Genomic DNA, 24128 nt, shown 5'->3' on the forward strand with positions numbered 1-24128 from the left:
ATACAAACTAGAAACTTCGCCACATTCTCCTGTCCCAAATAAACAAAGGGAATCCTGGCTGTTCTCTCAATTATTTTTAATTGTTCCAAATAAGTGGCTGCCCTGAATAGTTCAATAACCCAATTAACCAGAATCCACTGTACTATTTTGGTCAGAGAAGTAGGCTTCATGATGCATTTAAAGGTTGGAATTGTTTGAAAGGCAGAGGGGTTAAGTGTGAATTCTCAGGATTTTACAATGGTATAGTCCTTAAAAACGAAAATGTACAGGAAGCCAGAATTACAGTTAATATTCTCAAAAGCTTTCTGTGAAGAAGAGCAGAGATAGGAAGCAAAGGAAAGATTTGATATTTTTTAAAGTATTAAAGATTTTAAAATGGAGATGTTTTTGGATCAAGAATCAAAGTAGATCAGGCAGGACAGAATGATAAGTAAGAGAGATTTATTGTGTAACTATGGTCTGTAGCAATGTTTTGGGTGAGCCTTAGGATGTAAGGAAGGAGATATGCAATGAAAATTGAGATTTATTTTCTAATCGTAAGTTCTCCCATCTGACCTTGCATGAGTGTAGTTGTGAGTTTCAGGTAGTGAAGCATGGTTGGAGTTGGGCAATGTGGGGGAGCAGGTGTTGTTGAAGCAAGGAGTTTTGGTGATGTAGGCACAAATTCAGTTGAGGTCAGCCACAACACAGATGTTCAAGACAGTTGGCATGGATGAAAACAGTGCTCAGGGAAGAGCAATGTTACAGGGACCAGAGGCTTCTTGGAATGTGCAAATGGCAACAAGAACATCAACCCTCCCCCCGATGCAAATGGGAACAAGAACATCAACCCCCCCCCCGATGCAAATGGGAACAAGAACATCAACCCCCCCCCCCCCCGATGCAAATGGCAACAAGAACATCAACCCTCCCCCCAACGCAAATGGGAACAAGAACATCAAACCCCCCCCGATGCAAATGGCAACAAGAACATCAACCCTCCCCATGCAAATGGCAACAAGAAGGAATGAACGAAAACCCAGATTATAAAAATGCAACATTGAAAGAGACCAATCCACAAACTGCAGACCCAAAACTTTGATACCACTGTCCAACAGCATTGAGGGAGAGAGAGAGAGACCATTCGAGTGCAGGGGACTTCCCTCGGGAGTGAAGAGAGAGAGGGAGGGACAGAGAGACCATTCGAATACAGGGGTCTTCCATCAGGAGTGAAGAGAGAGAGAGGGAGGGAGAGACCATTCGAATGCAGGGGCCTTCCCTCGGGAGTGAAGAGAGAGAGGGGAATAGACGGAGAGACCATTTGAATGCAGGGACCTTCCCTTGGGAGCAGAAGTGAGGGGGGAGAGAGAGAAAGAGCATCAGACACAGTGCTTTCTTCTGGCAGCAGTGAGTGAGAGGCTGGTGGACGGCACTGAACAGTCACTTTCCTCGATGTTTCAGTCTCCCTCAGCGCTTTGACCCTGCCCTGTCTCTAAGCCTCTTGGCCTTGAGGCCTCTCACCCACTAGAATCCTCCCGGAGACAGCAAAGTGCCAGATCACACAGTTGGCCTGAAACACACCATCAAACTGGCTTCAACAGACCCAGAACCACATTTGAAAGAAAAAGACATAAAAGAAGGCTGCTGATATGTTGATTTAGCAAAAATACCTTCAGACAATTACATTTCAAATGTTAAGATGTTTATTTATTTACGTGACAGATAAATTAATGATATTTTCTTCTGGTGTTATGCAACCTATTATGTGCACTGAATGTCTTTACTGAAATTAGTGCAGGACTGTTATTCTCCAAATGAAATGAGTTCAGGGCTCATTCTAATTCCTGGATAGGACAGAGTTACAGTTCATTTTGAGGCAACCTTTGGAGCAGTAAGAGCAAAATCTGTGCAGGAGTGGGAACCATTGGAAAAAGACTTAGGTCAATAAAAAGATGTGAGGTTTAAGCAGAGTGGCCAATGTGGGACTGGGTAGAGTTAGAGTGGGGAACTGAGGTTTTGGCTTGAGTGGTTTCAGCAAAGAGACTCAGAGTAGCAGGTAAGAGCAAGTAAAGTTTTTTTTTAGTGATAGATAACTAAAAACATACCAAAGTATAATTAATTAAATAAAGTAGGGATGCAGTATCAGGTGGGAGTGGGTGGATCTCACTGTGGTTCCTGATGAGCACGTCTCCAGCAAGTGTTGGATGTTCGAGGAACTCCTGCACAAAGTTGATGACCTTCAATCTTAGCTCAGACATTGTGATGCAGCCAGGAGGGAAGAGTTACCTGGACACGAGGTATTTGCATCCATTGGATTAGCTACTTCAGCTTCAGTCTGTGGCCTGGGACAAGAGGAGGTACTGCAGGAGACTTCGCCCTTAAGCTTCCCAACAGGTCTGAAACTGTTGCTGCCTGTGAGGATGAGAGTGGGGTCAAATCATGCAGCATCTGTGGTGAGAGAAACTATGGGTAGATGATCTGCCCCATTCTTGCTTGGAAACAGTTTTTTCAGATCTCCTTTCTTCTCTTACTTTGTGTGTTGATTTCAGGGAAAGGTTGTGTAGCAGAAGGAATTTGGGTACTGGAATCAGTGGCCCGTGGACTCTGATTGCTGGTCGGAATGTGTGGCTCACTGATTCCTATTAAGGCTTGGCAGTGGGTTTTAATTGCTAGAGGGGTGAGTCAGTGAGTTGCTATTACCAGATGCAACTAGTTAGACTCAATTTAAAACTAATTAAATGTACGAGGGAGACTTACAGTGAATTTACATTCTTTGATCAGTAACATAACTTTAAATGTCTATTCATAATTTTTTAAAAAAGCAATGAAGGAGCAAGCCAGCTCTGAGAATATCTGAATACAGGTTGAGTATCTCCCATCCAAAATTCCAAAATTGGAAGTTTTCCAAAATCCGAACTCTTTTGAGTGCTGATATGACACCACAAAGGGGAACTCCCACAAGGCACTGGGATGGATCCAAAGAGATGTGAAGCTCTCTACACAACACAGACTGTTCTGAGAAGTGACCTCACAAATGTAATGAAGATAAGTTAGTGAAAAATAGAACCCTGCGTGAAGCAAAATATGAAGATCTAGATGATGTATCATTAATGTCAAAGTGAACTTGTGCTGCTTAACGGTATGATAATCATGGAACAAGCAAAGATCTATAATGACAAACTGAACATTTGAATATCCTGCAAGCTGAATGCAGATATCTAAGAAATGGGACGGCATTAAATTTTTAAAGCGTCTGTTGATCACAAATCTATCACCAGAACATTTGGGGTGGGGGGTGTTCTCAACTTGTATTAACTTTTTAAAAAAACTGCTGCTTTGTGTTGGATTGTTGCTGACATGAGGGATGCAGAATCAGAAAGGGAAGCAAATACACTCTAAAAGTGTTACATCTCAGTGCACGTAGTATAAGAAATAAGATGGATGATCTTGTTGCACTTTTACAGATTGTCAGATACGATGTTGTGGCCATCACTGAATCATGGCTGAAGGATGGTTATCACTGGGAGCTTGAATGTTCAAGGTTACTTGGATCAGAGGGATAGGAAGGCTGGCAGAGGGGGTAACATAGCTCTGCTGGTAAAGAATGGCATCAATTCAGTAGAAAGATGTGACATAGGGTCAGAAGATCTTGAATTCTTGTGGGTTGAGTTAAGAAACTGCAAGGGTAAAAAGACCCTGATGGTCTCCAAACAGTAGCTGGGATGTGTGGACCACAGATTACAACCTGAAATTGAAAGGGTGTGTCATAAGGGTAATGTTGTATTAGTCATGGGAGATTTCAATATGCAGGTTGATTGGGAAAATCAGGTTGGAAATGCATCTCAAGAGAGTGAGTTATCTGGGGACCTTTCCTAAATTACTTTTCCAATTTATAAAGTTTAACTTTTATGTATATTTTTACCTTCTCTTAAGCGAATGTCTTTTTTTAAATTATCCATTGTCATCCATCAGCTTTTCTCTTTGGTAGTTGGTAGTGGATTGACTTTTTTTATATAAAAAATCATTTTATGATGTATGACTTATCTTTAAATTTTTGACTACTGAGTGGTATACCTCTGTGTTATGCTATAACATTTTGATCAATTTTATTACAATATATGAATGTACACAAGTTATGTTGAGATGTATCTATGTGTTGCACTCTGTAAATCTTGTTTTTTTTCTGAATAAAAATATTGTAAAAAGAAAGAGAGTGAGTTTGTTGAATGCCCACAAGATGGCTTTTTAGAGCAGTTTGTTGTTGAGTTTATTCTGGGATCAGCTATACTGGATTGGGTGTTATGTAATGAACTGGGTTAGGGAACTTAAGGTTAAAGAACTCTGAGGAGGCAGTGGTCACAATATGATTGAGTTCAACTTGAAATCTGATAAGGATAAAGTAAAGTCTGACATAATAGTATTTCAGTGGAGTAAAGGAAATTACAGTGGTATGAGAGAGGAGTTGGCTAAAGTAAGTTGGAAGGAACTGCTGTCAGGGATGACAGCAGAACAGCATTGGTGGAGTTTCTGGGAAAATAAGGAAGGTGCAGGATAGATGTTATCCAAAAACAAAGAAATACTCAAATGGCAAAATCGTACCCCAGCAGCTGACAAGGGAAGTCAAAGCTAATGCAAAAGAGAGGGCATACAACAAAGTTAAAATTAGCAGGAAGATAGAGTCTTGGGAATCTTTAAAAATAAATAAATAATTTACAGGAAGCAACTAAAAGAATCATTATGAGGGAAGAGATGAAATACGAAAGCAAGCTAGCAAACTATCAAAATGGATCATAAAAGCTTTTTCAAGTATGTTTTAAAAAAAAAGAGATGAGAGTGGATATAGGACTGCTAGAAAATGAGGTCAGAGAAATAATAACTCGGGACAACGAGACGGCAGATAAATGAAATGAGTATTTTGCAGCAATCTTCACTGTAGAAGATACCAGTAGTGTGCCAGATGTTGAAGGTTGTGAGGGAAGAGGAGTGAGTGCAATTACTATTACCAAGGACAAGGTGCTCAAAAAACTGAAAGATGTAAAAGTACATAAATCACCCAAACTAGATGACCACCCTAGAGTTCTGAAAGAGGTCATGGTAGAGATTGTGGAAGCATTAGTAATAATCTTCCAAAAATCATTGGAATCTGGCCACAGGACTGGAAAACTGCAAATGTCACTCCGCTCTTTAAGAAAGGAGGAAGGCAGCAGAAAGGAAAAAAAATAGACCAGTTACCTGACCTCAGTGGTTGGGAAGATGTTGGCATCAATTGTTATGGATGAGGTTATGGAGTACTTGGTAATGCAGGACAAGATGGGACAAAGTCAGCATGGTTTCCTTCAGGGAAAATTTTGCCTGACAAACCTATTGGAATTCTTTGAGGAGGTTACAAGTAGGTTAGATAAAGGGAATGTAGCGGATGTTGTATATTTGGACTTTCAGAAGGCCTTTGATAAGGTGCCACACATGAGGCTGCTTACCAAGTTAAAAGCCCATGTTATTACTGGCATGGTTAGAGAATTGGCTGATTGATAGGAGGCAGCGAGTAGGAATAAAAGGATCCTTGTCTGGTTGGCTGCCAGTGACTAGTGGTGTTCCCCAGGGGTCAGTATTGGGATCACTTCTTTTTATGCTGTATATGAGTGATTTAGATGATGGAATAGATGGCTTTGTTGCCAAATTTTCAGATGATACAAAGATTGATGGATGGAAAGTAGTGTTAAGGAAACACGTAGGCTGCAGAAGGACTTAGATTAGGAGAAGGGGCAAGAGAGTGGCAAATTAAATACTGTACAATGTTGGAAAATACATGATCATGCACTTTATTAGTAGAAATAAATGTGCAGACTATTTTATAGATGGGTAGAAAATCCAAAAAATCTGAGATGCAAAGAGACTTGGAAGTCTTTGAGCAGGCACCCTAAGGATTAACTTGTAGGTTGAGCTGGTGCTAAGGAGGGCAAATGCCATGTCAGCATTCACTTCAAGAGGTCTAGAATACGAGTGCAAGGATGTGATGCTGAGGCTTTTTAAGGCACTGGTGAGGCCTCACCTTGAGTATTGTGAACAGTTTTGAGCTCCTCATCTAAGAAAAGATATGCTGGCATTGGAGAGGGTCCAGAGGAGGCTCACAAGGATGATTCCGGGAATGAAATGTTTATCATACGAGGAATGTTTTAATAATTCTGGGTTTGTTCTCGCTGGAACTTAGAAGGGTGAGGGGGGATCTCATTTTAGAAGGGTGAGGGGGGATCTCATTGAAACCTTTTGAATGTTGAGAGACCTAGACAGGCTAGATATGGAAAGGATATTCCCCATGGTGGGGGGGGGGGGGTTTAGGACAAGAGGGCACAACCTCAGGATAGAGGGGTATCCATTTAAAACAGATGCTGATAAATTTCTTTAGCCAGAAGTTGATGAATTTGTGGAATTTATGACTGCAGGCAGCTGTGGAGGCCAGGTCGTTGGGTGTATTTAAGGAAGAGATTGATAGGTTATTGATTGGCCACGGCATCAAAGGTTACAGGGAGAAGACTGGGGAAGGATCAGCCATGATTGAATGGTGGAAGAGTCTTGATGGGCCAAGTGGCTTAATTCTGCTGCTATGTCTTATGGTCTAATGGACGTGATCTTCAGGTTGTTGCAGTGCAGACCATCTAGCCTGTGCAGGCTGTTCTAGGTGCAGCATTGTACTTAGGTTGGTTTTGTGCCTAGAGCCTGCATTTAATTTTAAGTTCCCAGTTCCTATCTTTTTGGTGCACATTCCTGAATGACAGTAGCATTTTCAGATAATTAGTTGAAAAAGCCTGGTAAACTGTATACCAGTAGAGACAAGTGACGTACGTGCTTATAAGCTCTGTCTGCATCAATAAATTATAATAAAATGATTTACTTTTTGTATTTAGAAAAATGGGTATGATAATCCTGGCCTGTTGGAGATGTACACTGACCTTGTATGTATGGAAAGAACGGTGTAAAGTCTGAGGAGATTTAGTTATACCGTCCCACATGACTGATTTTAATGCAGCACAGATTGATGGCCAGATGCTTCTAGCAGAACTGCTAAAGGGCTCATTAAAGATAACGCATGGGTTATCATCAAATTCTTGATTGGCCGTCTTAACCATTGCTAATCCATTTGAAACATTCAGATGTTTCCTTTTCTCATTTGTTCACCTGTTTACTTCTGATTTTACTGCATTAAGATTTTAATTAAAAGCCATCAAAGGATTATATAACTGACGTGTTGCTTACACACTGTGATTCAGATATGCCGTAATCACTCACTCCTTTGTTCACAAGATTAAATGTGGCATTAGCTTTCATTGCATGAGTCTGAGAATGCGTTGGCAATATAAATTTCCACTGGCTAGAAGCCATCATTATTTCATTTACTCAGTGGAGATCTGGCAGATTACTGGGGGGTGGATTACACCATGAAAGACACCAGCTAACAATTTTTAGGAAGATGTACATATATTGCAGACAACTCAGAATTGGACGTCACCATATGCCTCTAATTGTTAGTGGACAATTTGAATGGTTATTTTGTATCTAGTTATAGTTAATGCAGTATTCTGACTTCCTCATTCTTGTAAAAAAAATTCTGTGAGTCAACCTATAGATTATAAAACTTGTATTTCTATTATGCAATCAATTATTAAGCATCCTTTCAGTGCTGCTAAGGGTTTCAATTGATCATAAATTTGCAAGAATATACTCTGCAACCAAATTAGAGGGATTTTCTTTTTGCTAGTTATACTGTTATTCTTAAATGTTCTTACCATAAACTAATAATTTTTACTGTAAAAACACTTTCTAATACTCTGGCATTTATTGTCAATGTAAAAAAAAGATTCTAGAGGCAATTTGGCCAAATAACTCTACATTTTGGTTGAATATCCTGCTATATTTTCTTCATTGCATTTGTAATCATATTTCCTTGGGACTCTTTGATTGTTACTGCCTGATGAATCAGCAGGACCTTTAGCTGATTCATATCGTCCACAGGGGAGGATGATTTCTATCCCGGTGCCACAAACATCTCATTTTTATCTGCCGGTGTCTTGTCCATGCATTAAAAATAAATCAATGTGTCTCTGTAAGTTGGAACTAATAGACAGAAATACATCATGCTCTGAGCTGCTTCAGTGTTTTAATCATCTGATAGATTTGTCCATTTTTGAAATTTTAGGATACTTTCTCAGTGATCTTAAAAGGAAGAGGCAGCTTTGTACTTTCCTGTGGTCTCTGATATTTTGCCATTATTTATGAAATGAGTTCAACATCTGCAATAAATATTATGGATGAAATTTGCATTGTTTATTTAAAAAAAACTGTTGAACTAGTAGTAGCTGGAATTCTGTGCTCAGTATCTAGAAGATTGGGAAGGGAGCCACTTGGATTATTCTAATGCAGTCATACACAATTTAGTATAATCAAAAAATTCAGCATGACACAATGTAAATATACAGGTATCCCCTGCTTTATGAAGGTTCGCTTTACGCCACTTTGCTTTTACAAAAGACCTACATTAGTACCTGATTTTGCTAACTGAAAGAAATCTGAAGTTGATTTTCGCTTTTACGAAAAAAGGCGCCCACTTTAAACTTGAACTTACCCCTAGAAAGACTACCATGACCGTGAAGCCTTGTGCGGGCAGGTGTGTGTTCATGCGTGTATGTACCGATTTTTTTTTTTCTTTCTACAAATTGGTTTTGGTTAAATCTTCCCAATTCTGATAAGTGAAACTACACTGTACATACATTATTTCTACTTGATATAGGCTGTGTATTTATCATATCATTCCTGCTTTTGCTATATGTTAGTGTTATTTTAGGTTTTATGTGCTATTTGGTATGATTTGGTAGGTTTTTTGGGTCTGGGAACGCTCAAAATTTTTTCTCATATTAATGGTAATTGCTTCTTCGCTTTACGACATTTCGGCTTATGATAGGTTTCATAGGAACGTTCTACTTTCGGATAGCGGGGAAAACCTGTAATGCATTTATTGGCATAAAGTGAGTGTTTTAGCGAGCTTACCTGCAAAATGAGCTCACAAACAAAAACGAGGAAGTTTCTCAGATATCAGGAATAGAAATTTTCATTGGCAACAAACAATCTTCATGCAATATTGTTAGTGTCTGTGCATTGTTATTCACTTCTAGAATTTGGTTGTGATGAAGTTAGTGGAAGCAACATTGGATGCCAAAGTTCAGCCATCACATATATGGTATGCTTATTGCTCGCGGCTGGTTGAGCTTCTGTCCTTTAGCTTTTGCCGATGTTGTGGAAGATGTCCAGATGAACTCCTCTTGATCTTGCCAGTGGAAGAAAACCGCAATCTCTGATTGTCCAAGATATTGTGGCGAGCATTTGGTTCATGATAACACTCACAACACGTTTGACCTCAGCATCTGCAGAGTATTTTGTGTCATTTGGTTCATGATGTCAGATGAGAAAAGCTTGTTTTAACTCGATAGCTATTTTTATTGTGATAAACACAAAAACAGGCTGGGTGCTATGACCCCAGAGAGAGAACTCACTCACATACAGATGAGGAAGTTGGTTCTTACACACCTCGGTTACAGACAGGCTGACCCACAAATGTGAACAACCCAAGATAAAATGTAACAATAAATGAATTTGAATGTCCCACCACCATCCCACGAAAGGATTGTCACACAAGAACAATGAATAGCACTGGCGACTGGGAATGCTGTGGTGGGCTGTTGACCCTGCCCCACCCCGAGTGCTACAATATGTTACCTTTGGCTTGAGCATGGCAGTGAGTATCCTCGGTAGGGTTGTGTCAACTGCCATCACTTAAATCCATACCTTTAAGCAAGAAGGCTGAGGGCAAAGTTACATCCAGGTAATTTGAATCTGGAGTGATGAATTTTCAATATCATGGCAGTTTGGGGTCCTGATGGATGCAAGGATCTCTGGTACATATTTCAAAGTTCAGAGTCAATTTATTTTCAAAGTCCATAAACGTCACCATATTCAACCCAGAGATTCATTTTCTTGCAGGCATTCACAGCAAATATAAAGAAACATAATAGAATCAATGAAAGACTGCACCCACCAGGACGGACAAACAACCAAGGTGTAAAGTGAACAACAAACTCTACAAACACAAAAGAAAGCAGAAAATAATAATAGAACATTAGAAGAAGAATCCTTAGAAATGAGTCCATAGGTTGTGGGAACAGTGTAATGATGGGACGAGTGAAGTTGTCCCCGTCTGGTTCAGGGGTAATAACTGTTCCTGAACCTGATGGTATGGGTCCTGAGGCTCTCCTACCACCTCCCTGATGGTAGCAGTGAAAAGAGAACACGGCTGGGGTGGTGGGGGCCCTGATGATGGATGCTGCTTTCCTGCAACAGCACTCCATGTAGATGTGCTGTGGTAGGGAGGGCTTTATCCATGATGGACTGGGCTACTTTTTCCATACACCGGCATTGGTGTTTCCATTACCAGGCTGAGTTGCAGCCAGACAATGTACTCTCCACTACACATCTATAGAAGTTTGTCAAATTTTAGATGCTGTGCCAAATCTCTGCAAATTTCTAAGGATGTTTAGGTGCTGATGTGTTTTCTTCATAATGACACTTAAAGCGTTGGACTTGGGTACAATTTGCACAAATATTACTGCATTAACTAATCAATGCCTAGTACCGTGCATCATAAAATGCATAAAGTAACTGGGACAGCGTGTTGTTGATAATTACATGCACAAATAGCTCAGTAACTTAGTAACGAGTGCCATTAGTATAACACAATGTCAATGTAGGAAACTCTGAATAGGTAAGTAAAGTCAGGCACTGGTTATCTACCTTGAAGATGATGAAATATAATGGACTGTTTTTGGGAAGGAGGGAGAGGGGAATGTATATCAGAGCTCAGCCTTGATAATGTTAAATAGCTGAGTGGACACATGACCAAGAAGCCAGTTTGTTTTCCCATTTTCAGAGTTCCTTTTATTGTAAAAAAAAATTTAATTTCATCTTTCAAGGAAATTGTCTTCATATATGACAGCTTTTGGGCATGTCTTTCTCTGTAAAGTGTTCCAGAGGATTTTGAAAATCAGATTGTGATTGTATTTACATTTTTTCAAGCATTTACCCCTGCAATCTATGGCGCGTAATTAAGTAAGACTTAATGATGCTATAGATCACATTTAATTCTACGTCCCATTCCCATTCTGATATGTCTGTCCATGGCCTCCTCTATTGTCAAAATGAATCCAAACTCAGGTTGGAGGAACAACACCTTATATACCGGCTGTGTAGCCTCCAACCTGATGGCATGAACATTGATTTCTCTAACATCCGTTAATACCCCTCCTCCCCTTCTTAGCCCATCGCTGATTTATTTACAAACGTTTGTATTCCCCCCCTCCTTTTTTTTCTCTCTCTGCCCATCAGTCTTTTTGCCTGTTCTCCATTTCCCTCTGGTGCTCCCCTCCCCCTTTCTTTCTCCTTAGGCCTCCCGTCCCATGATGCTTTCCCTTCTTCAGCTCTGTATCACTTTTGCCAATCACCTTTCCAGCTCTTAGCTTCACCTCACCCCCTCCTGTCTTCTATTATTTCGGATTTCTCCCTCCCCCTCCTACTTTTAAATCTCTGACAATCTTTTCTTTCAGTTAGTTCTGACGAAGGGTCTCGGCCCGAAACATCAACAGTGTTTCTCCCTATAGACGCTGCCTGGCCTGCTGCGTTCCTCCAGCATTTTGTGTGTGTTGCTTGAATTTCCAGCATCTGCAGATATCCTCGCGATCATAGATTTAGTTTCCTTTCCTCATTTACACCAGAATTTTTTCAGATTTTCTTTCAGTGCTTATAGTTGGAAGCACATGTTGAAGATGAAGTTTCTTGATTGTGATTATATTACAATTTTCAGCAAATATGCTGTAGATGTCTGGAGCATGGTGGGTGCAGACTGGAAGACCTAGAGAACAGACTAGTATAAATGGGGAAAAAGATGGATGGGGGGGGATGGAAGATTGAAAAGGGGTTGTGGAGAACTTGGAGAAGAGGCCAAGAAGCAGGATGATAATTATGTGTCATGTTCTATGTCGTCGGTGATCATGGACGTCCCACGATTGTTCTTGGCAGATATCTCTGCAGAAGTGATTTGCCATTGCCTTCATCAGGCCAGTGTCTTTACAAGATGGATGACACCAGCCATTATCAATACCTTCAGAGACTGTCTGGCTGGCATCAGTGGTTGCAAAACCAGGTCTTGCGATATCCACCACCTGCTCCCATGGCTTCACTTGACCCTGATTGGGGTGGGGAGGGGGAACTGACCTGGTACTACACCTTGCCCAAGGGTAAACTGCAGGCTAGCAGAGGGAAGAGCACCTTGCACCTCCTTTGGTAGGGATTTACCTCCACTCTGCCACCCTAGATAAAAGATCAGGGGTTCTTAAAAAAGACTATGGTGAGTGAGGAGGAACGGAAACTTACTGCTCTACACTATCTGTTCTGTTAAATCCATACCTGAACGTGTAATGCCTGGGAAATAATTTTCATATTTGGTTTACTTGTGGTAAGTGGAAGTAATATTGGGGAGCTCTACATTTGCTCTGCATGTTGGCTCTTGCTGCTGCACAAATTAAAATGCAAAATACTGAGAACATGAATTTGTGGAGTCATTGAAAGTGAGCCTGTAGGTTGTGGAATCATCTCAGTAGAGTGAAGATATCACGTTGGTTCAGGAGCCTGATAGTTGTAGGGTAATAACTGCTCTTGAAACTGGTGGTGTGGGACCTAATACTTTTGTACCTCTTGGCAAATGGTAGTATTAAGAAGAGAGCGTGGCCTGGCTGCTGGGGGGCTTTGATGCATGCTTCTTTCTTGTGGCAGCTCGTGCTGGGGAGGGCTTTGCCTGCGATGGACTGTGTTGAATCCACCGCTCTCATTTCTGTGCCTTGCTGTTTCCTTACCAGGCCATGATGCAACCAGACAGGATGCTCTCCACCATGCGTCTGTAGAAGATTGCCCAAGTTTAGATAACGTGCTGAATCTGTGCCAACTTTGGAGAAAGTAGATGCAATGTTATGTCTTCCTTTGTGATTTTACTTGTGTGCTGGACCTCGGGCAAATCCTCTGATATGATAGCGCTAAGGAATTTAAAATTACTGACCCTCTTCACCTCCGATCCCCTAATGAGGACTGGTTAATGGACCCCCATCATCTTCCTCCTGTCGTCAATAATCAGCTCTTAGGTTTTGCTGATGTTGAGTGAGAGGTTGTCGCTGCACAGATTTTCATTCTCCCTCCTATATGCAGATCCATCACCACCTCTGATTCAGCCAACAACAGTGGTGCCATGGCTTTAGAGCTGTACTTAGCTACACAAAGGCATAAAGTGAGTAGAGCAGGGGCTAAGCACACAGCCTTATGGTACACCTGTGCTGACAGTAATTGTGGAAGAAATGTTGTTGCCCGTCTGTACTGATTGGGGTCTGCATGTGAGGAAATTGAGGATGCATTTGCATGGGGGGCATGGAGGTCTAGCTCTTGGAGTTTAGTGATTAATTTTGAGGAGGTAATGTTGAATGCTGAGCTGTAGTCAATGAAGAGCATCTTCTCTATTCAGAAGTTCCAGGATTGAGCCAGTGAAATGGCAACAATGTGGTAGGCAAACTGGAGTGACTCTGGGTCACTCCTCAGGAGTTGACATACTCCTTGACATTTAATCACTGTGGATCTAAAGTGCAACTGGGTAATGGTCATTTTGCAAGTGACAACAGCAGTGTGTTCATTCAGATCCTCTAAGTCCTTGAATGTGGCCCAGTTCAAACTCGAAGCAGCCTTGTAGTTGTGCCTCTGACCCCTGTGACCACCTCTTCGTTGTTCTCACTTCTGGAACCTTGATGTTTAGCTTCTGCCTGTTTGCAGGTGGAAGGACAGCCAGGTGGTCAGATTTCCTGAGACACTGTCTAGGGATCAAACGGTAGGCATTCGTTGTGGTAGTATAGCAGTGTTTGAGTGTGATGGGACCCCTGTGCTGCAGGTGATATGTTGCTGCTAACTGGGCAGAGATTTCATCAAGTAAGTGATTGAAGCCCCCAGCGATGATTTGAAATGTGTTGGGGTAGGCTATTTCTTGTTTGCTTGTTGCTGCATTCAATACCTCGAGTGCATGTCTAACATTGGTCTTTGGTGGTGTGTAAAATGCAGTCGTGATCACAGAGGAGAACGCTCTTGGTAAGTGGAGTGGTTGGCACTTGAACATTAGAGGTTTTAGGTCAGGATGAACACAAGTGTGACACGACCACCATGTCTGAGCACCATGGAAGTTCGTCATGAATCACAGACCCACCACCTTTTGCCCTCTTCGAATCAGCAGTCGGGACCATCCATTGTATGGAGATGCCCTTGGGTCTTGCCAACATATCTGACGTTTCTGAGGTCAGCCATGTCTCTGTGAAACAAAGAACACAGCAACCCTTCATTTTCTCCCCCCAGTACACCAACCTTGCCCTTAGTTCCTCAGTACTTTTTCTCCAGAGACTGGACATTTGCTGGGTAGAGGAAGTTTCGTACCCCAGCGTTTTAGTCTGGTTCTTCTCCCTCTCTTCTGGCCATGGTGATGTGACTGCTGAAAAGTGGTAAGTCTACCAAGTCCTTCAGAAGACTCTGAAATCTCTGGTTCTTTAGGCTGGTTTAAAAGTGTGTTTCTTCAAGGGAAAATGCAGGCTGCAGATTGCCATGATAGTAGTCCAGAAGAGATATATCTAGAAGTTTTGTGTGCAGCCCACAAAATGTTGCAAACCAGTACATCAAACCCAGCACGTCTCCTCCTGTGTTGTCATATTGATTGTTTCATTTATTGCTTGTCCTGTAGCATGGTGGCAAATGTAAAAAAGTTCCCAGTGTCCAGCAGAATCTGCACCTGACTTTATCTGTATGCATGCTGTATCTGCGGGTCATGACTAGCAGTTAGCACAGTACACCACAAACAGTAAGATGTGAAACCAAAATTACAATGCATATAATATGTAATGTACTGTGTGAGTGCAATTAATTCATTGCAATTCCTCTTTCATATTTTTCATAGCAGTCATAAGCTTTTATATCCTAATAAATTATACTAATATTTCCTATACTTCTATCAAATTGAAACTTGTAATAATGAGAAAATGGTATGTGTTTGTCTTTGGAACACTGATGAAGGGGCCATGAAGTGTTGGGCTAGAAACACGAAGAGTTTATCCATTGAATATTACTATTATTATTACTTTATTGTCGCCAAACAATTGATACTAGAGCGTACAATCATCGCAGCGATATTTGATTCCGTGCTTCGCGCTCTCTGGAGTACTAATCAATAATAAGTATAATAATAGTAAGTATAAAAATTTAAATTATAAATCATAAATAGAAAATAGAAAAGGGAAAGTAAGGTAGCACAAAAAAAAACGAGAGAGGTCTGGTTATGGAGTTGAATCAATAGAAATTTTGTTGTGGTCATCGAATCAATACATAAAATATCATCAAATCATAACTACAGCACAGAAAAAGGCCCTTCAGCCCATCTAGTCCATGATGAGCTAGCTATCCCATGATCCTTCACATACCTACTGAGAAAAAGTGATGGTACTGGTCAGAAAGAAATATAGTTATAAAAATAACAAGAAACTGATGCTACATTTTACTCTTTTGAGCAATACTATGCCAACACAAAGACAGCACAGGTTCTGTTATTGTACGAAATCTGCATGAGACAGTGAGGTGTCCGATCAACTATGATACTTCCTCGATCTGTATAAGCACAGGTACCACTCCCACACAGATAATCCACAGGAAGTCTGAATAAGGCATCTAGCTTCCTATATAACCATATAACTAAGCATGGAAACAGGCCATCTCAGCCTTTCTAGTCGGTGCCAAATGTTTACTCTCACCTAGTCCCACCAACCTGCACTCAACCCATAACCCTCCATTCCTTTCCTGCCCATATACCTATCCAATTTTACTTTAAATGACAATATCGAACCTGCCTCTACCACTTCTACTGGAAGCTCGTTCCACACAGCTAACACTCTCTGCGTAAAGAAATTCCCCCTCGTGTTACCCCTAAACTTTTGCCCGCTAACTCTCAACTCATGTCCTCTTGTTTGAATCTCCCCTACTCTCAATGGAAAAAGCCTATCCACGTCAACTCTATCTACCCTTCTCATAATTTTAAATACCTCTATCAAGTACCCCCTCAACCTTCTATGCTCCAAAGAATAAAGACCTAACTTGTTCAACCTTTCTCTGTAACTTAGGTGCTGAAACCCAGGTAACATCCTAGTAAATCTTCTCTGTATTCTCTCTATTTTGTTGACATCTTTCCTATAACTCGATGACCAGAGCAGAATGTTCCTTGCAGAACATTACGAAGAGGCATAGCATAACACACTAACACTGATAATGACAGCAACAATAATCATCTTTCATTGTGAATCCCTTCCATCATATCAAGCTTTCCAAGTCATAAAAACAAACACAAAAACACTGGTCAAGCTCTGTGGAGAGAGAAAAACTGTTCCAGGTCAGTGCTCAACATCAGAGCTAGGGAATGTTGGACATTAGGCAATCTTTAAATAGCTGAGAAGAGGGAGATGTGGAGACAACAAAGGTAACGTCTCTAAGATGTGAATGATGCTGGTGCAGGCGCTATTTAAGGGAGAGTAGGGAAGGAATGAACTCTCTCTGGGGATGATGTAAATAATGGAAGATGAATGAGACTAGAGGAAAGAGACAGAGAGTTGCTCCACAGACGCTGCCTGATGTATTAAGTATTTCCAATAATTTAACAACAGTAACGGAAGAACAGCCAGTTTGAAGTTTCAAAATGCAGATGTAAATGATAGGGCAGATGTGGGTGCAAGGAGGTGAAATAAGGGATTGGTAGGTAAAGTAGCTGATGAGGAATACAATGTGGTGTTAATATCCATAACTATGATCATTACTTTAGGAGAATCCGCTTGAATGACGGAAACTGTGAAACACTTTTAATACTGGTTTAAAAACTGCACAGAGTGTACATCAACTCTGCTTCAAACACTAAGACATGAGACGTTCTGTTAGATAACACAGAACGGATACAGCTTCATCCCTGCCCCATGTAGATATGCGGTTCAAAGGAAGGATTCCATTCTTAATAGTTAAGAAAAATAGTAAGCCATTTTATACTTTCATCTTGGTTTCTAAATTAACATTAAAAATAAGTTCTTTGAGATAATCTGTGTGTCCCTTTAGTCAGGGCAATGTTCATACTGAAGCACAGTGTGAATTGATTTTCCTTCCTTTACTTGAATTCACTTTAGAACTTAAGTTGCAAACAAAAATACACATCACAAGAGTGAGATTTATAAAGCTACAGAAGGGTATTTGTTGGCGATGGGATGGCGTGGTGTGTTGGCAGGGTTTACAATGGAGTTCCAGTGCAATGAAAGCCAGTTCTGTCTGAAAGCTTTTAAGTAAAACTAATTGGCAAACTTCAATGTCTTTTTATAGGGAAGTTGTTACCAAATGCTTTCAGCTGACAAATTCTCACTTGGAGAGGTGACAAAAAGAACAGCAAGACTGAAAGCAGCAGCATGAATTTAGATGTGGTATCTAAATCCAGAGAAGGAAAGGGAAGCTTTGTGTTGAACAGATTGGATAGAGCTTCATAATTTCTCTGGCCAGGTCAAGATGCATTTGGGTGAAAATTGTTTTCCAGTATTGTGACTTGTTAATTTATAATTTTTTTTTAGAGTATATATTTGCGGCTTCATCTGAAGTAAACGTTTTTAAAACTGTGAAGTTCTTCATAAATTTATAAATTACATTGTTTTAAGATGACTGTTTTTAGAAACATAGAAAACCTATAGCACAATACAGGTCCTTTAGCCCACAAAGCTGTGCCGAACATGCCTTTACTTTAGAAATTACCTAGGGTTACCCATAGCCTTCTATTTTTCTAAGTTCCGTGTATCTATCCAAGAGTCTCTTAAAAGACCCTATCGTATCCGTCTCCACCAACGGCAACCAGCAGCCCAATCCACACACTGACCACTCTGCATTTTTTAAAAAAAAAGTACCCCCTGACATCTCCTCTGTACCTACTTAAAACTGTGCCTTCTTCTGCTAGCTGTTGGCTTGTATTGATTCTGTTATTCTGTGCTGCTTACATCTACTGGATAAATGAGCATAAGGTCTTGGTGTGGTGGATCTGTAGCAACTTGGTTTCTACCTTGTCACTTTTCCATTGAGGTTAAACTGGCTGTCAAAAAAAGTTCAGAAAGTAACTTTTTACTATCAGAGTTCATCTTTGTCACCAGGTACAACCCTGAGATTCATTTCCTGCGGGTATACTCAGCAAATCTATAGAATAGTAACTGTAACAGGATCAATGAAAGATCAACCAGAGTGTAGTAGTAGGTAGCCATCAATCCCAGGGGGTCATGGACTTGTGCCTCTTGTGGACTGTGTCCTCTCCAGGGTGCAAGCCTGGGTGGGAAGATTTGAAGAACCGTCTGTTGCCTATGCAGTGGGTTCCCCCTCTCTGCATCACTGATGTATCCAAGGGAACGGCAAGCGTCGATTCAGTGTCGTTGCAGAGGTTGCCAGAGTGAGGTTGTAAGTAACATCAAACTGTATTAGAGACCCCGGCTCCAGATTTCTTCCTCGGGGTTTACTCCTAAAGCTGAGAGGCAGCGGAGGTTTAAAATCAGAGTTTTCCTTCTCCGAGATGGGCTGCCTGAAGGCTGATGAACTCTACCTGCCCGAAGCACCTGGTTTTGAGGCTCCAATGGTCCGCCTTTTCCATTTTTCATGTCAGTAGAAACAGTTCCACCAGGCCTAGTAACCAAGCCACACGTGAAGGCCGAGAGTTCGACTTGGTTGTCAGAGGCTGTCACACACCATTTGGAGCACTTTATAGGTAGTGGGAGCTTATCCCCGCTACCACCCCCAGCTACGACAATCTTAAGAACCAACTAGACTGTAGAAGACGACAGACTATGCAAATATAAATAAATAATGTATATAACATATAACAATCACAGCACGGAAACAGGCCATCTCGGCCCTCCTAGTCCGTGCCGAACTCTTAATCTCACCTAGTCCCACCTACCCGCACTCAGCCCATAACCCTCTACTCCTTTCCTGTCCATATACCTATCCAATTTTACCTTAAATGACACAACTGAACTGGCCTCTACTACTTCTACAGGAAGCTCATTCCACACAGCTATCACTCTCTGAGTAAAGAAATACCCCCTCGTGTTTCCCTTAAACTTCTGCCCCCAACTCTCAAATCATGTCCTCTCATTTGAATCTCCCCTACTCTCAATGGAAACAGCCTTTTCACGTCAACTCTATCTATCCCTCTCAGAATTTTAAATACCTGGATCAAATTCCCCCTCAACCTTCTATGCTCCAATGAATAGAGACCTAACTTGTTCAATCTTTCTCTGTAACTTAAGTGCTGAAACCCAGGTAACATCCTAGTAAATCGTCTCTGCACTCTCTCTAATTTATTGATATCTTTCCTATAATTCGGTGACCAGAACTGTACACAATATTCCAAATTTGGCCTTACAAATTTGTACAATTTTAACATTACATCCCAACTTCTGTACTCAATGCTTTGATTTATAAAGGCCAGTGTTCCAAAAGCCTTCTTCACCACCCTATCTACATGAGACTCCACCTTCAGGGAACTATGCACTGTTATTCCTAGATCTCTCTGTTCCACTGCATTCCTCAATGCCCTACCATTTACCCTGTATGTTCTATTTGGATTATTCCTGCCAAAATGTAGAACCTCACACTTCTCAGCATTAAACTCCATCTGCCAACGTTCAGCCCATTCTTCTAACCGGCATAAATCTCCCTGCAAGCTTTGAAAACCCACCTCATTATCCACAACACCTCCTACCTTAGTATCATCGGCATACTTACTAATCCAATTTACCACCCCATCATCCAGATCATTTATGTATATTACAAATGTATATTAATGACAATAAATAATGAGAATATGAGATAATGAGATGGAGTTCTTAAAGTGAGATCATTTCAATGGATGGGCAAGTGAGTGTAGTTATCCTCTTTAGTTCAAGAACCTGATGGTTGAGGGGTAGTAATTATTCATGAACCTGGTGGTGCGAGCCCTGAGGTTCTGGTACCTTCTACCTGATGGCAGCAGTGAGAGAAGAGCATGGCCTGGGTGGTGAGGGTCTTTACTGGCATCAATTTCACGTTACTGGTGAAGACCATTTGACTTCCCTGTTAATCACAGATGGCAGCATATGTAGTATTTTGAAACATTTTCAAAGAGATTTTTATTTCTTCTTTTCTTTGAAAGTAAATCTGTTACTTCATTTTTGGCTCTGGTTTTACCCCATCATTACCCCAGTATTATCATTAAATACTTGATAATAAGTATTTGAGAATTTATCGCTCAGTCTCTATTAGCAAAATGTGTCGCTGAGGGTAGATGAATGAATTCGTCACAGTTCTTTGCCACATCTCTGTCTACCTCGGGCTGTTTTAAGCAGCCGTTTACAGTGGGGTGAGCTCACTTGTTTCTGAGCATCACTTAGACTGACATTGAGTGAGCTAGTTGTTTTATCTGTCCTGTTGCCTGAAGTTCAGGCAAAGTGAGGGGTAAAAGTGATGCTCCTGTACTTCATTTTCCCTTTGTAAAATTGCAAATGGTTCTCAAGTGCCCGAGGGCCACAGGTCTTTTATAAAATGCTCATGCACCTTGTCTGCCTTGCAGGAGAGCCGGAATTTAAATACGTTGGCAACATGCATGGGAACGAGGCGGTGGGAAGAGAGCTGCTTGTCTTCTTGGCTCAGTATCTGTGCAACGAGTACCAGAAAGGAAATGAAACCATTGTCAGACTGATTCACAGCACGCGGATTCACATCATGCCCTCCATGAATCCTGACGGGTTTGAGAAGGCATATTCACAGGTAACTCAAGGCCTGAGATACTGGCTCCTCTGTCTCAGTGTTTCTAGTAAAACTGAGATAACCTGGTTTGGAAGCATTCAGGTTTGAAGCAATGTTGAAAGTGCATCTGATACCAAAAAATATTTCTTTTCACTCTGCTGAAAGCATTGTCAAACTGCAGTTCAAAGTGAATATATTATCAAAGTACATGTATGTCACAACATACAATCCTGAGATACATTTTCTTGTGAGTATACTCAATAAATCCCTAGAATAATAACCATACTAGAATCAATGACAGCAAACTGAACTGGAGTTCAGCAATATTTCTTTCACCGTGTGCAAGTTTACACAGTAACATTAAACAAGCTATTCGAATGTGCATGTTGTCACTGCCAAGGTTGGTCATTTTCATTTGCTAGCAGAGATCTAAGAAGAGCCTTTGCAACCCAGACCAGAAATGGCAATGACAGGTGTAGAACCACTAGTCTGAAATCAACAACTCATCATAGACAGAATGTGGGTCCTTTGTTGTCTGTCATCTGTGTCAATGGCCTGGATGATAATGTGGCTAACTGGATCATCAAATTTGCAAATGACACCAAGATTGGGGGTGTAGTGGGCAGAGACCCAGATTCAATTCTCACTGCTGTCTGTAATGAGGATGTGTGTTTTTCTTGGTGACCATGTGGGTTTCCTCCCACAGTTGAAAGATGTACTGGTTGGTAGGTTAATTGGTCACTGAAAAGTGTCCTGTGATTAGGCTGGGGTTAAATTGGGGTTGCTGGACAGTGTGGCCTGACAGGCTGGAAAGGAAAAAAATAACTATCTGTACCTGCAGGGGCAACATGTCAACCTCAATATTCTTAATATTGATTGTGTATATAATCTTTGTTTTATGTGATTCTTGTACTCTGTGCTTAAAGATGAGTAACAGGCAGAGTGATACCATTAATGGAGCTCTCTCCCTGCATTTCCAAACTCTCTTATCTGTAATCTCTTGAAGGAGGCTAGCATGGGTGGGAAGTCAGTTTTTAATGTTCAGTCCTAATTGCCATTGAAAAGATTGAGAAGCTAAAAAGAGAAGCCTTGCTGACCCATTGTAGTGTTGTAGAAACTAACATTGTGCTGCTGTGGGAACAGCTCCACTGCTGTAAATAGTCCTGTTCCACGTCTGGAGGCACAAGATCTGACTGCCCAAGCATAGCGTGCATGCTTGTGTGTGGATCTCTGGTTTGTCATGACTTATACAGCATAAATTAGTGCAGCTAGTTTTCCACCAGTTATCAAGTGTCCATTTACATAAATCCCATTCTATTGCCTCTGCTGACCATAGATTGTATCTCTAATCTACGAGATCGGAGTGATTTAGACAGCATAAAAGATCAGCTTGAACTCAGCTCGCTGGAACTGGAATGCAACAATTCCACAAGCCATTGTGTGTGTGTGTGTGTGTGTGTTATGTGAAAGTGCAGAGAGAACTTAGTATTACCTGGACATTCTTGACCTCATGTGGCAAGGTTGGCATCATAAAGAATAGCATTTTCCCTGAGTCAAAGCAAAAAATGCTGGAAACACTTAGCATATCAATGATCCACTGTGGAAAGTGAAATGAAGTTTATATTTTTGATTGAAGTTCCATTGACAGACGTTGCCTAAATGTTAACACGGTTCCTGTTTCTACAGATGTTGCCTGATCTGCTGAGTGTTTCCAGAATTTTCTTTTTGTTTCAGATTTCCAGCATCTGCAACTCTTTGGCTATCACTTTACTCCGGAGTAGATGTGAGGCATGTGGAAAGAACTAGCAAATCAGCATTGCCAGTTGTCCACATTCACTTCAATAAGCCAAACAGGCAATTAAAATCCTGCAGCTTACTCAAAATGCAGGTCAGGCAGCACTCTGCAAATGTCCTTGTGTCAGATTGGATTCTAGCACCATCTTGTGGACAGAAAAATATAATCTAGTAAAATACGAAGATTCAAAGTACACTTAGCCCAGAGATTTGTCTTCCCACAGACAGCCATGAAACACAGAAAACCATTAAATAAAATCAAACACCCGAAGTGCAAAAAAAAGGAACAAATCATGCAAATGACAAAAAAAGCGGGCAAAAAGCAGAATATAAACACCAGACCACAGGATTATCTAGAGTCCAAGCTGAGTCCTGCTCAGTTCAGCGTTGTAGATCTACAGGACACTGAACTGGTCTGCCTCAATCAAAATTGCACAAAAATAGCAACAAAGGAGTGACCAGAAACACAAAACTTGAATTACAGAGTTCAAACCATAGACCGAAGACATCAATGATACATTGGAATGGGAGGATATTTGACTCTTTATTAATAGATACACTGTCAGTAATTATTGCCTCTTATCAACATGGGAGCTTATTGTGTAGACTGCTTTGAGATACTGGTTGTAATGAGAAATATAAATCCAAATACCTTCCTATCTATGAGATCTGACCAAAGGCAGGTAAATAGGACTAATGTGATTAGTTGGAGATTGGTACAATGGGCAGTATGGATGTGCTGATTGAAGGGCCTGTTTCTATGTCATATGACTTTGATTCTTAATCATTCAAGTGTGTGTGTGTGTGTGTGTGTGTGTGTGTGTGTGTGTGTGTGCGCGCGCACATCAGGTAGCTGTAAATGCATGATGCAATGTGGCAAAAAAATTTAACAAATCCAAAATCCTAGAGTAGTTTCAAGCTTGTGTATTTAAGGCAGGGATTGATGGATTCTCGATTAGACATGGCATCAAAGGTTATGGGGAGAAGGCCGGGAACTGGGGTTGAGGAGATAGAAAGAAAGGATCAGCCATGATTGACTGGTGGAGTAGACTCGATGGGTCAGATGGCCTAATTCTGCTCCTATGTCTTATGGTCTTGTGGTCTTGCCTCCTCCAGTCTAATTTTAGTACAGTGGAATGGCTAAGTTGTCTTTTAAGCTCCAATTCTTTCTAGTAACATATGGTTGCTTCTAATTTAGGTTTATAATGTATTCTTTGAGAAAATTTCTTCTTATTTAGAATCAGAACCTGGTTTAATATCATTGGAATACGTCATAAAATTTGTTGATCTTGTCCTATTGCTTTTTGGACAACTGGGCAAACCTGCCTTGCTGTTGTTACCATAGCCCTTTGCTCATGTACAGTGATTGTAGGGAAGTGTATGGTCATGTACTTTGGTAGAAGGTG

General features: G+C 40.9%; 1 protein-coding gene across 1 annotated transcript in view; it reads left to right on the forward strand.

Moving 5' to 3' along the window:
• Nucleotides 1-24128, forward strand: part of cpe (carboxypeptidase E) — an 89036-nt gene that overhangs the window by 32601 nt on the left and 32307 nt on the right. Inside the window, exon 2 of the mRNA XM_059964862.1 lies at nucleotides 20753-20949. Coding sequence (XP_059820845.1) covers nucleotides 20753-20949 — 197 coding nt within the window. The remainder of the gene's footprint in view (nucleotides 1-20752; nucleotides 20950-24128) is intronic.

This window comes from Hypanus sabinus, chromosome 3, assembly GCF_030144855.1.
Source record: "Hypanus sabinus isolate sHypSab1 chromosome 3, sHypSab1.hap1, whole genome shotgun sequence".
Taxonomy (NCBI): domain Eukaryota; kingdom Metazoa; phylum Chordata; class Chondrichthyes; order Myliobatiformes; family Dasyatidae; genus Hypanus; species Hypanus sabinus.